This window comes from Pseudopodoces humilis, chromosome 3 (assembly GCF_049639895.1).
Source record: "Pseudopodoces humilis isolate 2021_Gansu_Grassland_sample_001 chromosome 3, ASM4963989v1, whole genome shotgun sequence".
Lineage (NCBI taxonomy): Eukaryota > Metazoa > Chordata > Aves > Passeriformes > Paridae > Pseudopodoces > Pseudopodoces humilis.
In genome coordinates this window covers 53,254,810-53,268,079 of record NC_142202.1, presented here as the reverse complement: position 1 = coordinate 53,268,079, position 13,270 = coordinate 53,254,810, and the positions used below count along the sequence as shown (strand labels likewise).

The 13,270-nt window shown below is 40.3% G+C and overlaps 2 protein-coding genes across 13 annotated transcripts in view; one reads left to right on the top strand and one right to left on the bottom strand.

The window, feature by feature from the left end:
• SYTL3 (synaptotagmin like 3) overlaps positions 1-9,964 on the top strand; it is a 32,596-nt gene extending 22,632 nt beyond the window's left edge. For all 12 annotated transcript variants that reach the window (XM_088053777.1, XM_088053778.1, XM_088053768.1 and 9 more), the window contains 7 exons: positions 732-910; positions 3,068-3,170; positions 5,332-5,499; positions 5,718-5,817; positions 7,024-7,132; positions 8,014-8,219; positions 9,430-9,964. In XM_088053777.1, coding sequence (XP_087909903.1) covers positions 732-910; positions 3,068-3,170; positions 5,332-5,499; positions 5,718-5,817; positions 7,024-7,132; positions 8,014-8,219; positions 9,430-9,560 — 996 coding nt within the window. In that variant the 3' untranslated portion in view covers positions 9,561-9,964. The remainder of the gene's footprint in view (positions 1-731; positions 911-3,067; positions 3,171-5,331; positions 5,500-5,717; positions 5,818-7,023; positions 7,133-8,013; positions 8,220-9,429) is intronic.
• Positions 9,965-10,594: 630 nt separating this feature from the next.
• Positions 10,595-13,270, bottom strand: part of EZR (ezrin) — a 36,451-nt gene continuing 33,775 nt past the window's right edge. The window contains exons 12-13 of the mRNA XM_005518436.3: positions 12,449-12,700; positions 10,595-12,109 (exon numbers count right to left, since the gene is read on the bottom strand). Of these exons, the coding sequence (XP_005518493.1) occupies positions 11,945-12,109; positions 12,449-12,700 (417 nt within the window). The 3' untranslated portion in view covers positions 10,595-11,944. The remainder of the gene's footprint in view (positions 12,110-12,448; positions 12,701-13,270) is intronic.

The window sequence follows — 13,270 nt, the reverse complement described above, 5'->3', positions numbered from 1 at the left end:
TTTATATGTGTGGATGGAGCTTATATAAAGCATCCAAACCTTTGCCCCAAAGGTGGAAGTAAATGAAGGAAGAATAAAGTGGTTGAGGTGATCTAGGGAACATCATCTTTATGCACCCACATACAACAGCTGGAAGTATTCATGTTTTAATCTCTCCTGACTGGTCTCTAATACAAAGTACATCATTTTTATATAGAATTGGGACAACTTGTAAGCTATTTACTGGGTGTGCAGGGCACTTTGGTATTTCCCCTAATAGATGCTAGAACCAAATGTCTTGGTAGTGTACCCTACTATGAGCTATGTATTAAATTCAATGTTTCATTAATATTTTATTTAATTCAATATGTATTAATTCAATTTTTTTTTAATGTTTATAGATTTCAGAGGGTTTTTTCATTCCCTTTCAGACACTTAGCCCATTTTTTTCTTGTGGGAAGAAACAGCAGTTCTGTATGAAAACAGTTTCTAGATCCAGAAGTTACTTAAAGCATTTTCTCAGCCTAGAAAGTTTACTGAGAGAAGAGGGCAAAGCAGTAGAATTGCAATTACAGATATGATTTTCAGGGATGTTATGGAAGCAATGGAATATTTTATACAGATTACCCTAAATTTTGTGACTTGCAGTAGCTTTACAGTGATGTCTATAAATATAGTGACTATTGAGGGAAATAAATGTTTTGTCCTATTTGATCTGAAGCTGCTTTCACCAAACATTTGTCTTTTCTTAGGGGAGTTTGTATAGTCTTAGCAGCACTTGCACTGAGTCTGGCAATTTTGGCAAGGCTAACATCACAGGAGAAATAGAGTTTGCCTTAAAGTACAACTTCAGAGCTTGCATCTTGGAAGTTTGCATCAAGGGATGCAAGAACCTGGCTTATGGAGAAGAGAAGAAGAAAAAGTATAACCCGTAAGTATTTCTGTAGAGAAGAACAAACATAAGGAAAATATTCTGGTTTTTACAATACTTACAAATGTTCTGAGTGAAATGGATTGATATATGATTGTATGCCATGCTGGCACCTTCAGAACATCCAACATACGTGCCAACCCTTTGCACTTATACACATTGCAAGACAAATAAGTTTCATACCAGTTCTTATTCCATTATGACCATTTTCTGCTAGGAATTATCTTTCCCTGCCTGTGAGCAGGCAGTTGGGCATATGTGTTGCTGGTGAGTGACCTTTGGGCCCCAGGAATAGCCATTCAGTTTTTAGTTCTTAAGTTGTGGCTGGAACATGAGATGTCCTGTTTCTAATTCATCTGCTGACAAATTGTGGGTCAGTGGGTGGTTGCTATACTACTGGGTGCTTCCATCTTCTGTGATAAAAGCAAAAATTTCAGCTGCTACAACGTATTTTAAATTCTAAAGCTGTTTAATAATTATGTACCATTGTAAGAGGAAGTAGTAGATATTTCTGTGCATAAAATATGCCATAGAAAACTTTGGTTGGATAATTAAACCTCGGTGATTTCTCTGTTTATCACTAAAGAGTCCTCTCTGACCATGCAGCAACCACTGATAGAAAATCACCAGGTAGAATCCCTGGTTACCCATTCTTGCCCCTGCTGTCTCACTGTTTGAGCATTTGAACGCCCACATTGGAATCATGGACTTGCAGTCACCTTCACATAGCAGGACAATGGATTTTGTGCAGATCTTGCAGAGAATATTCATAAAGACAAGCTTGGTGATGAGCAGTGCCTTGCTGGGAGAGCAGCCTGTGGAGAAGGGCTGTTTGGGAGCACTTCAGAAGTGGGTCAAGGTTCTCTCAGTCCCCTGGTAATTAAACCAGGCAAACAGTTGCAGGAAGCCTGAAAGGCAATGTGGGAAGCGCTGTGTAGTAAACATTATGTTCTCTATGGGTATATATTTATATATTTCTGCTGGTTTCCAAGCCAACTGAAAAAGTACAGCACACTTATTTGACATGCTTGCTGAAAATCAGGCTTTTAAGTGTTGTTTAAAACCTGATTAATTATTTAACTTATTTGCTGGTTTGAAGTCTGGCTGGCTATGTTTTAATTAAAATTATCTGGGCTCAAAGAACAAGAAGCTAAATTTTCTAGTATCTGTGTATTTTTAAAAGTAGCTTTACCTATGGATCAGTTTGGAAAAAATAGGGAATGTGTAAGCTCTGTACTGATGATATGAGATACAGCTGATTTTATTTACTCAGTAAGCTAATCAAGAGGCTGCTTTAAAATTAATTTAAATAATAATATCTGAAATATGTATAAGTACAGTTTAAAAATGCTTTGTATTATGTAAGCAGCCACTCCTTTCCCTGACAAGCTGGAAGCATTCCCTGTTGCTGAAATTCTTTAGTTTTGAAGCCATAACACAAGTACAGCCCACTGAACTGATATAAAGGGGAATATTTAAGTATTAGTGTTCACTTGACCTACACTTGAGAAACTTAGGGTATGAATCATTGGTGCTTGATATTGGTCTCTCTCAGCTTCCAGAAAATTTTTTGCCTGTTTTTTCTTGAATTGTTAGGACAATTTTGAGCCCTTTAGACAATCTCCCATTTTCATTCCAGTGGCTGCTAGAATAATTAGCTTTTGTAAGACCTTTGAGTTACTCTGTATTATTTACCTGATGTTGTGAAGATGAGATTTTCTTCATGAATGCTGGGCGATAAGTAGCACTGATTTGAAAGTTGATTGATATTTTTTTTTTTTTTCCTTTGAGCATATAATGTGCTGTTTGTTTTCATCATAAAGCTGTCACTACAACTGAGAAGGTGACTTCTTTAGGGGGCTGTTTTATCAGAGGCCAAGAGTATGACAACAGGATTCCTATTCAGATCCTAATCCCTTCCCAAGTACAATGGAATTGAAACACATTAGCTGAATGGTACACAAGGATTCTTATAGTCCATCTGCTTCTATTGAGAAAATATGTAAATCATATTTTGCCATTTTATTGCATGGGAACTTACAAAGTCAGTGAAGTTGTTTGAGAATTAAGAGAAATGTCTTCTCATCTAATTGTTTTTTTTTTCATTTGATCCTCCCTGCCCCTTCTGATCACTTTCCATATATCTTTATCTCCAAGGTATGTGAAGATTTATTTACTTCCTGATAAATCTCCTCAGAGTAAGAGGAAGACAGCTGTGAAAAAGAGCACAGTGGATCCAGAGTTTGATGAGACTTTGAAGGTATGGTTAGCAATTCCATGCTGCTGAGTGTGCCTTTCCATGGTACAATCCTGCAAGTTCTGAACTGACCTGATGTGGCAAATTTAGGAGTCACTGAAAATAATAATTAAAAAAATTATATTTTTTCAGTCTAAATAAGAAAGGGTTGCTTTTGGAGCTGCAACAGTAGATTGCAAACCATTGGAGAAGTCTGCCTTTGTCCAAGAAAGTACTTTTAGTGAATACCAGTATTGTTCTGATTTACCATATGGCAAAAGCAAAATGTCTTCCATAGATGCTTTCTCTTGTGCATTCAGAAACTTGATGCATTGCAGAACAGTTGGAGTTTTATACAAATATCCCTTCCAAGTGATACCTCTTTGGTCAGTGCCACTGAAAGTGTCTCTCTGCGGTTAACTGTGTGCCAATTGAAATCAACCATCTCTAAAACAGTGACTGCTCCCTTTTCCCTCTGCAACTGATGCCAGGCTGTTTCTTTGTACTGTTTAATTTCAAACATTAATAATCCCAGCAGAGAAAAGTAGTTATGATTTCAACTCCTTAATGCCTTTCAGTATTGCTTCTTGCATCCTTGTTAGAATTGTGTATAGGAAACAGGAGTCATTATTCTTACCTCACAGACACTTCATTAAATATGAAGCTGAGTACTGTCAGCCAGGAGAGCCTGCATTAGTTTGGTTGTTCCCAGCTCCACTTCTGTACTCAGATCACTGCAAACCATTTCTTTTGTGTGCTTTGGCAAGTTGCAGTAGGACATAAGATGAGTTCTTCAGTAATATGTTGTCTTGGAGGAGATATGACAGAAAGTTGGCGAAGAGGCAAGCTTGTGTTGCTTCTTGAACTACACAGAAGTTCTAGTGTTACCCCCAATTCTTGGTGTGTATGAACATCAAGAATCGGTAGTGAGTGGAACAAGCAAAATGCTTGATAAAACCATAGTTAAAGTTTGATAATAACGTAAAAAGATTTTTGTTAGGTATGTGATTCTTATATGGCCCAAAGCCTTTCTATAGGGTTTAAGATGGCAGGAAAAAATGGCCAGAAGTTGAAATCACTGGTCCTAATTTTATAGGCCTTTTTCAATGCCAGTCATGCAGAAGTGATTAAAGGAGAGTGACAGCCATGCCTAAGTTGGCTGCATAAATACTAAAGGTGTTTACTTAGAAACATTTAAAAATAGTTTATTAGTTTATCCAGAGTAGCAAGAATGGTCAAAAGTGCTTAGTGCTACTGCAGGTGAACTCCATCTAGACACTGAGATCCAACTGGGTGGGATTCAGCTGCAGGTTAAGGTAGCTGCATGGGAGAGAGAACTGTGTAAGTGCTCTTGGAAGTCACTGGAACACAGGGTGAGTCAGGGTGATCAGCCACAGAGCCCACACCCAGCTTGTGATTCAGCAGCCTAAATATGGGTACTGATTTCCTTGCCTGTGCCATTGCCTCCAGGTTTCCATGCAGGTCACCTGTGGGCTGGGTTTGCCATTCTTAGGGGGTGTATTAGATACCCAGCAATGTCTCTAATTATGTTTGGAGAGTGGATCAAGGCTTTAATTAGTCATCAGCTGAATTACTTCCTTGCCCCTGCTGACTGCATTAAGTACATGTCCACTGACCAGAATGGGAATTTAAGAACCATCATTAAGTGTCTTCTTGAACTGGCTTCCAGAACAGCCACATTCTGCTGGGAGTGTAAACAGAAATATATGTGTGTGTGTATGTATGTATATAAACACATGCACAAACTCCCCCCCCAAAAAACAACAAAAACAACAAAACCCAACCCCCCAAAAAACCAACCAACCAAAAAAAAAAAAAAAAAAAAGCCCAAACCCAAAACCCCTGCAAACAAAAGAATAACAACCCAAATCCCAAGAATGGTCAAATGTTATTTAAAGTTCTGAATTTATAATCAAGAACTTTAGCAAGGCAGGTGAAGGTATTCCCAGAATGTTGTTTCCTAGTTGAATGAGCATTATTCAGCATGTATAATATATAAGTAGTTGGGGTTTTTTGAGATTGCAAAGCACTCTCAGACAACATGGCTCTGTTTGCATCCAGAGGCCTTCAGTCATGCTGTGGCTGGACTTCCTTGGAACAGGTCATGAGTGTGGGCCTGCATTCATCCTGTGCATTGCTCTGTAAATGCTGTTTATCCTTCTAGTACAAGATTGAATACTCCCAGCTGAGAAGTCGGCAACTTCAGATCTCTGTGTGGCATGCAGGAGCTCTCAAATACAGGGTGTTTTTGGGAGAAGTGGTGATTCCCCTGGCAGCATGGAATTTTGAAGAGGACTCAATGCAGTTTGACTGGTACCTGCTCAAACCCAAGGTGACTCTTAAGTTTTTGTGCTTAATTGTAGCCTAAGAGCAAGATGTAGTGAAAGCCTTGAGAAAGATCACCCCTATGAGATCATTGAGGGGAAAATGCTGTCAATGCAGCCCATTAGCAAGATGTGTTTGGAACACAAATAAGCTGTGAGAAGGATGTGAGAATAAACTGTGGGAATGATTGCAGTAATGCAGACTTCCGTATGTCCCTTTCTTCAGCTTGAGAAGCCTGAGGATGATCTTATCCAGTTCAGCGGTGAACTCCTTGTGTCTGCAAAGCTGTCAGTACCAGCCCAGTATCAAAAACTTCAGTTTGAAGGTATAAAATGTTTTGGCATACAGAGTGCTGAACAGTTGCTCTCAATGGTCTTTAGAGGTCTTTTCCAACATAAATGATTCTATGATTCTGTGAATTCCTTGGCTAGAAAAGAATTGAGATGGATGAAGGACTGGTAAAATCCGTGTAATATTCCTGTATGGATTTTTTAACAGCTACAGCAAACAGTGTTTTTTGGTGTTTTATGTCTTAGATTATTTAAAATCAGAACATTTTTTATATTTGTTCTTTTTAATGCCAACGAAAGTTTTAATGGCAGCAGTACAATGCATCCAGCTGTTTTCCAAACTTGTGCCTGTTGTGATGTTACCAGTAGAGGTTATTCTGGAGGTGAAACAGCAGTTCTGCTGTCCAAGGCAGAGACTGCCAGTTTGGGCAAAATTTGGAAGGGAAGTATCTGCAAGCATACCAGACCAGCACCCTTGGCTTCCACCAGTGGTCTCACCTTAGGGAGATTGTTTCACTTGGAAGGTGTTAGGTTCAAAATGTTTAGTCAGGATTCAGTTTCTAGTAATGAAAACTTGTAAGGTACACTAAGTATTGCTTAGTGTCAGAGCAAGCACCTGCTGTTGGAGTGAAATAAACACTTTGGGAAGGAGGGATAGCAAAACCTCCTTTTCCATACCTCCCTAGACTTTAGTGAGGTGTACAGACATTCAGAACTCTAGAAGTGCTCTCTGTCAGGACCACAGTAGCAGGTAGAGACCAAAAGAAAGTTCTAACTTACTGTTTTGTTATTTTTGTTCCCTTTTCTTTTCCAAATGACCCCAAAGTTACCAAATCTGTATCTTTTGTTTTTCCTCCCTATGCACACCTGTTTTGGGTCTCTGCTCTGTGCCTTGAGCTCTGAGTGAAGTAGTATCACACCATGGGTTTGGCTCTCTCCCCTGCTTCTGACTGTTCCAGAGAAATGCTTCTGTATGTACTGCCCTGTGTTTGCTTTTCACAAACACAACACAAAGCTTTGTCTTTGGAACAGGGATCACAAAGCAGCCTGCTACTCACTGCTTGGTTTGTGTGAATCATTCACTGTACAAACATTCAAATCTTTGAAATGTTCCTAGTCCAGCCTTATGACTCCTTATCTCAGTAGTGCCACTTAGGCATTCCCCTACTTACTTTTAGCAGCATCTTAAGCTATGAGCTGATCTAACTGGGCATTTCATGTGATAAGTGCTCCTTTTTCAGGAAACAGAGACCAAGGAGTTCTCAACTGCCAGCTTCAGGTTATGATATTTGGGGCCAAGAACTTGCCCATGCTGAGATCTGCTGGAATGCTGAACTCCTTTGTTAAAGGGTATGTCTGAGACCTAACACTTCAAATAGAGACTGTCACATATGTTCTGTGCAAATGTACATACTAACATGTTTTCAGCAGGAGACTGGCATGGGAAAGTGGCATTGCCCACACTCTTAATCAGACTTCCTAGTAATGGTGACACTTGAGTGTCTGCAGAACAGCAGCAGTTTCCAGGGAAGTGATGGGTCCCACCTGCCCTATTGGTCCTGAATTTGAGATTTTAATTATGTCATTAGATGTAGAGTTCACTTGTTTAATTATGTGTTCTTAGATATTAGGGGAGAGGGGAAAAAAGGTGAAAATAAAGACAGTGTTGTCACAGTTTCAGCTGTGCCTTAGCAGAATTAAGTATAGCTCTCAATACACTGAAAACTTTTATCCTCTTCATTCTTGACATTTTGAAAGGGAAGGAACGGAATTTTTCTTCAGTGGTGCTGAGTAGCTTGTATGTGGGATTGTTTTACTTCCTTGCTGTCAGGCATCAGGTACCACTGGACAGATGATACTGGGGTAAACTTACATCTCATAAAGCCATTTCACCTGTTGTGGCACCCACTTTTGGTGAAATGGGCGAGCATTTCATCTCCTGAAAAGCAGGTTTCAGGGACCATTGGGTAGCAGCACGTGGAACAAAGGCTCCTTCAGCAGAGAGTGACAGTAGAGTCAAAGCAGGCTACAAGACCTGCACTAAAGGCTGGCAGGAAAAGTTGCAGGTCCCAAAATAAACACAAGAGCACCATGTTCTACTTTGCACTAAGGCTGAACTTGTTTTGCTTTTCAAGGCAAACCAAAGGGCTCCAGTTGGTTATTGAAAATGTTCTGTTTCCTGGTTGAGAAACCAGTAACCTTGCTGAACTCCTTTTTTGGTGGGGGGAAAGTTGTCTTGTCCTTCCAGGCCAAACAGAGGTAAAGCAAAAGTCTTCTGTCCTGAAGAAAGAGGCCTGTCCACAGTGGAAACACTTGTTTGTCTTTGATGGTGTGACCCCAGCTCAGCTACAGCAATCATGTCTGCACCTGACTGTCTGGCACAAGTCAACTTTCAGCTCAAGTGATCAGTTCCTAGGAGGAGCCAAGCTTGGTGCAAGTAAGTTCTTTGACACTGAAAGTTGAGGGTAATTTGGGGGAAAAGTGCATTTAGTTTACATACCAGGCAAAAATAGTTACACTGTGCTATTTATTACCTGCTATCATGTGCCTACACAAGCAGTCCCAGCCTCTGTCCTAAGCAACTTGCAGTCTTGGGCTCTGATCATGCAAGAACTGACACAGGTGCTTCTGTTCCCATCTGTGCAGAAGATCAAGGTTGTCAGTGGGAATTTTCAGGAGAGCCATTTGTTAGCATAGTGATTGTTATGGGTCAGAGCCATGCTAAGACAAGCACAGAAATGGTGTGGCTCTAACTCACACAGAGCTCTGCATATTTTTAAAGACTTACTCCGTTTATTGTTTTCTATGAATTATCTTATTTAAAATAACTTCTCATCAGAAGGAAGCAGGAGAATTAATCATCTCATAGACTCCAAACTTGCTTATGTCTCTGCTTATTATTTTGTATCCTCAAATCAATCCAATCAATGAAACTTGATGAAATGAAATCAATGAGGGTGAAACTTGCTCCAAAGGGCCTGTTGGAAGTTTGAAGTTTTGGGCTCTGCTCTGACAGTGAGCTTTCATTGCTCAGGGCTGAGCAATGTCTGAGAAACCCTCTGCTCACTGGTGGTTGGGCAGGGAAGCATTGTGCCTTGAAGGCTGCCCAAAGGTTTCCCACCCTTATTCTTCCCAGTGAGTTAAGTGCTGTGGGTTTCAGTATTTGAGAGGAAAGGGTCAAATGTTGTTTTGGTATCAGCATGCAGCTTTCAGGAGTATTATCACTAGTGGTAACTCAGTGTCATGCAGGCTTCCTCATGAACTTTTTTTGCTTATCCTAGCCAGCATTTGCCTTTCTGCTAGAGCAGGGACTATCTGCTTGTAAGTGATCCAAGTCCTAAGCCTGAACTGAACTGAAGCAGGAGGCTTAGTGCCATTCTGCTATTATGAGCATGCACACTTGTTCTTCTGCTTTCAGTCATTCAGCCAAAAACTTTTTCTTTTCTGCAGGTTGCACTCTTCAGAGAGTGATCTCAGTTTAACAGGATGTAAATAATAGTTCAAAAGTATAAATACCATTTACTGCAATTGGTGCCTTAGGAGCTGCAGAACAGCTGAAATTACTGTTGAAGTGGGTGAATGGGTTGGCCAGAAGTTGAGTAAGGCCAAGTGAAAAGTAACTGATCTTTCCTTTTGCTTTCTTGCAGAGGAATTCTTTGGTGCTATGGACCTTGCTTCTCAGGGAGCGCTCCAATGGCAGGAAGTGCTCTGCAACCCAAACATGTGGACAGACTTCACACTTGTACTGCATTCAAATAAGGAAAGCTACAAATCATGAGAGATTATCAGGCAATAAATTTTCCTTTCTCATGTCCAATGTTTTAAACTGGAGTGGTACATACACTTCAGGTCTGGGAAAGGTATGTTGCAACAGCACCTATTCTAGATTATTTTGGGAATAGAATTACGCATTTGAATGTGTGTGACATTCTGAATGTTTTATTTCTTCAAAAGTTAAGGCTCAAGCCTGTGCCTCCAGCTGGAGTGTAAGGTTAGTATTATTTCTTCAGGAGATACAGCCTCAGTTTGAGATGCATTATGCTGACTAAGCAACAGGAGCCAGACAACGCACAGCTGTCCATTTCCAGGCCTAGAACTATTTAATTTAAAGCCCAACTGGGAGTACATCAGAGAAAATAACTGTTACATCATTAAAGTTACATTATTTCACTTTTACTTTTAGCCAAGGAATTCAAAACCAGCTTATCTTTGTCTACTTGCTGCAAATGGGTGATGCTAATGCCTGTGTGCTTCAGTGTTATCTACACTGCCACTTTATTTCATGTGGCCACATGGTCATCATTTTATTTGGCCATTTCTCTCGAATGTGTGCTATAGCAGGATGCTTAGAAAGTTAAATGTGTAAATGCCCTGTCTGTAGCTGGGTGGGACTGCAGCCAATGGAATAAGGGTGGGTATAACAAGTTCCTTCTTATCAGCTGCCACTGTAAGACAGAATTAACTGCTCTGATCTGTAGGATGTACAGTGCATGACAAAACCTTAGCTGAGTTTATAATTTCTTCATGTGGACAAGCTTAGGGCCAAACTCCTGTGTCAGTTTGCCTTGCCTTGGATGTGGCCTTTACGGTCAGCAGAAACTTCTTGTGTACAACTGTAACTACTGCTGCTGTGTTATACTTTTAGTCCTTATTGCAAGTATTCCCCCTTCTTCCTTTCTAGGTCAGTGTGGCTTCTAGGGATTTGAGATTTAAAGGCACAGGGACTCATAAGCTAAGCTCAGGAACTAAAAGAAGCAGTATCACAACTTATTCAAAATATACCCCTCTCAAGAAACACTTCACTCCCTTGCCTTTGTTACTTTGCAGATCTTTTATTTAGATTGCTGCTGCAAATAAAAAAAAAACCCACACAAGATTAAACTCAAGTATAACGCAGCATAGATATTGTAAATGGAAGAGGTGACAACATACTGTATCTCACTTTCTAACAGATTTTCAAGGAAAAGTGGGGAGAGTGGGGGAAGGATGGTCACAGAAATGCTCTCTACTAGAGAGAATACAACTGTGATATAAACAAGCAGTCCCTTCATCTTTGGAGTCTGAAACTTTAAATCAAACATTTAAAAAAAATTAGAAAATTTGTTAGAAAAATAGGTGCAGTAAAATTGTATATATTGGATCATGTGTACGTATAACAGTTTTCATTAAGTAAAAAAAATGATCTTTACAAATAATGCTTTATAGTAAATAATCAGCTGCACTGTATCAGACTACAGTCTTGTTTAGGCATTTTTACAGATGCAAGTCTTATTAAATCTGAAAAGTAACAAAATATACAGAGCAAAACTATTTCCCTTTAACTAGTACTGCAATTCACATATTGCATGTTTTATATATATATATATATAAATACTACACTATAACTGATCAGTAATGAAGCTGGAATGTAAACACAGTGGTGTCTTAGATTCCAGGAGTATTTGCTACTTGTTACATGAAGAGGGTATCAGTGTCCCTATGCCACTTCTGAACCATCACTGCACAATTTCTCCAGTTGAGAACAGCAACTAGAAAATACCTAATTTCTACACAAAGTAGTTCTGAGCTGTTGTCAGTTCTTTGTGGGGGAGGCAGGGGTGGGGGAACATGGGCATCAAGACCAAGGTAAAAACAGGATCCACAAACACCTGTGCACGGATGTACAACATACATACAGGTGCTTGCACATCCTAAGTTCCACAACCTGTCTTCTCAGCTGTTACACTTTACACTGTAGCTAATAATACAAAGACATATGGCACAAAATTCACCCACAGATGCTTATCTTTTAGACCAGGCCGAATCCAGCACCTACACAGGACACACATCTTGAAATAGAAGCATGGCCTGTTAAAATTTGTCTTGCTTAAAGAGATGTGTCACAAGGCCTTTTGGCACAAAGCAAAGGCAGGAGCAAGTTACCAGGATTTGTGGTATAATGAGTTTTAAACTATACCAAATTTCACAGAAGATTCAGAATAAAAGGGAGATTCAAACACCTCTGGGTTTAGAGAACATTGCTTAAGTGTCATACAGTGACCCCTCCTCAGGAAAAAAACAAAAACAAACAACCAAAAAACCAATACAACAAAAACCCCAAAACAAGAACACAGCATTAAGATCTGCCTTTCCCACAGTCCTGTTTTCTTCTTACAAGCATCTTTACATTGCCTCGAACTCATCGATTCTCTGCTTGGTGTTGCCTTGCCGGATCTGCCGCAGCGTCTTGTACTTGTCCCGTCCCTGGCGCATGTTCTCTGAGTGGATGATATCGTTTTGGGTCCTCTTGTTCTCATTTCGAGCCTGTGCCAGCTCATCTGTCAGTGCCTGCAGTACAAAGAACAATAAATACAGGTTATATGTCAGAAGCTCTCAGCTCCCGTCAGTTGTGCTCTTTCGGGAGAGCTGACAGTGGTTAATGCCTGGACGCAGCAGTGACATGGATGCGATCCAGGCTTTCCAAAACCATTATGGACAATTTAAGCAATCTCAAATCTTGAGCTACAAGAGTAACCTTTATATACCTTGCCTTTACTTCAATCTTCCTATAGGAACTGAAAACAAAGAGAAACTGTTGTGCTTTGTGTGTTTAACCAAGTGGTTAAAGGACCTGTTGTCCAGGACTGGTTGTTTCAATTCCTCTGTCTCCTCCGAGCAGTGCCTTACCCTCAGCTGGCTCTGCACTCGTGCATTCTTCTCTGCCTCAGTAATGCGCTTCTCCTCGTTGCGGTCATTCCTGATGCCCTCGCTGGAGAACTCAGCGCTGTAGGCAGAGTACTCAGAGCCCTCATCTTGCAAGTTGTCGTGGACGTGGTAATTCACTGGCTCATAGACAGGGGGTGGGGGTGGAGGCGGAGCAGTCATTACCAGGTGTAACTCCTCCTTGGTCTTTACCAGATCCTCCTGTGCTTCCCTGGCCTTTGGGAAAAGAGGGAAAAATACTTTAAATGCATTTCTTGCAATAAATCAGTTTAAAGAACGCTTAAATGCTTATCTTCCTAGTTTTTTCAATCTACTATGAAAAGCAAGAGAGAATTAATGTCTGCAGCTGATGGTACTCTATTATTAGAGAACTTTTTTTTTTTTTACTAGGGATGCTATCATTAGCCACTGTATAATGTGCAGCAGGTCTGAACAAAGAATATTCACCCAATAAAACAGCCCAGGAAAAAGTTCTATGGAAAGCTACAGTTATTGTCATTCTGTTCTCCATTAGAAGAGCTTTTGGCTGAAGACACACAGGTTCCACAGAGTAAGAATTTGGGAACCTAATTTTGTATTTTTAGTGCAATTACACACAAGGCAGTCACTTTACCTGCTGCTGCAGTGGTTCTGCCCCCCATGTGTCTTACAGTGCACTGGGAGCAACAGCACTCTGAGACTTGTGTGGTTTGTCTTTGGTTTTAGTGCAGCAGTTTATTACCCTCTCCTGATCCAGGTACCAGGAAGCCAGTGACAACAGCACACACTCCTCAAAACAGATACCTG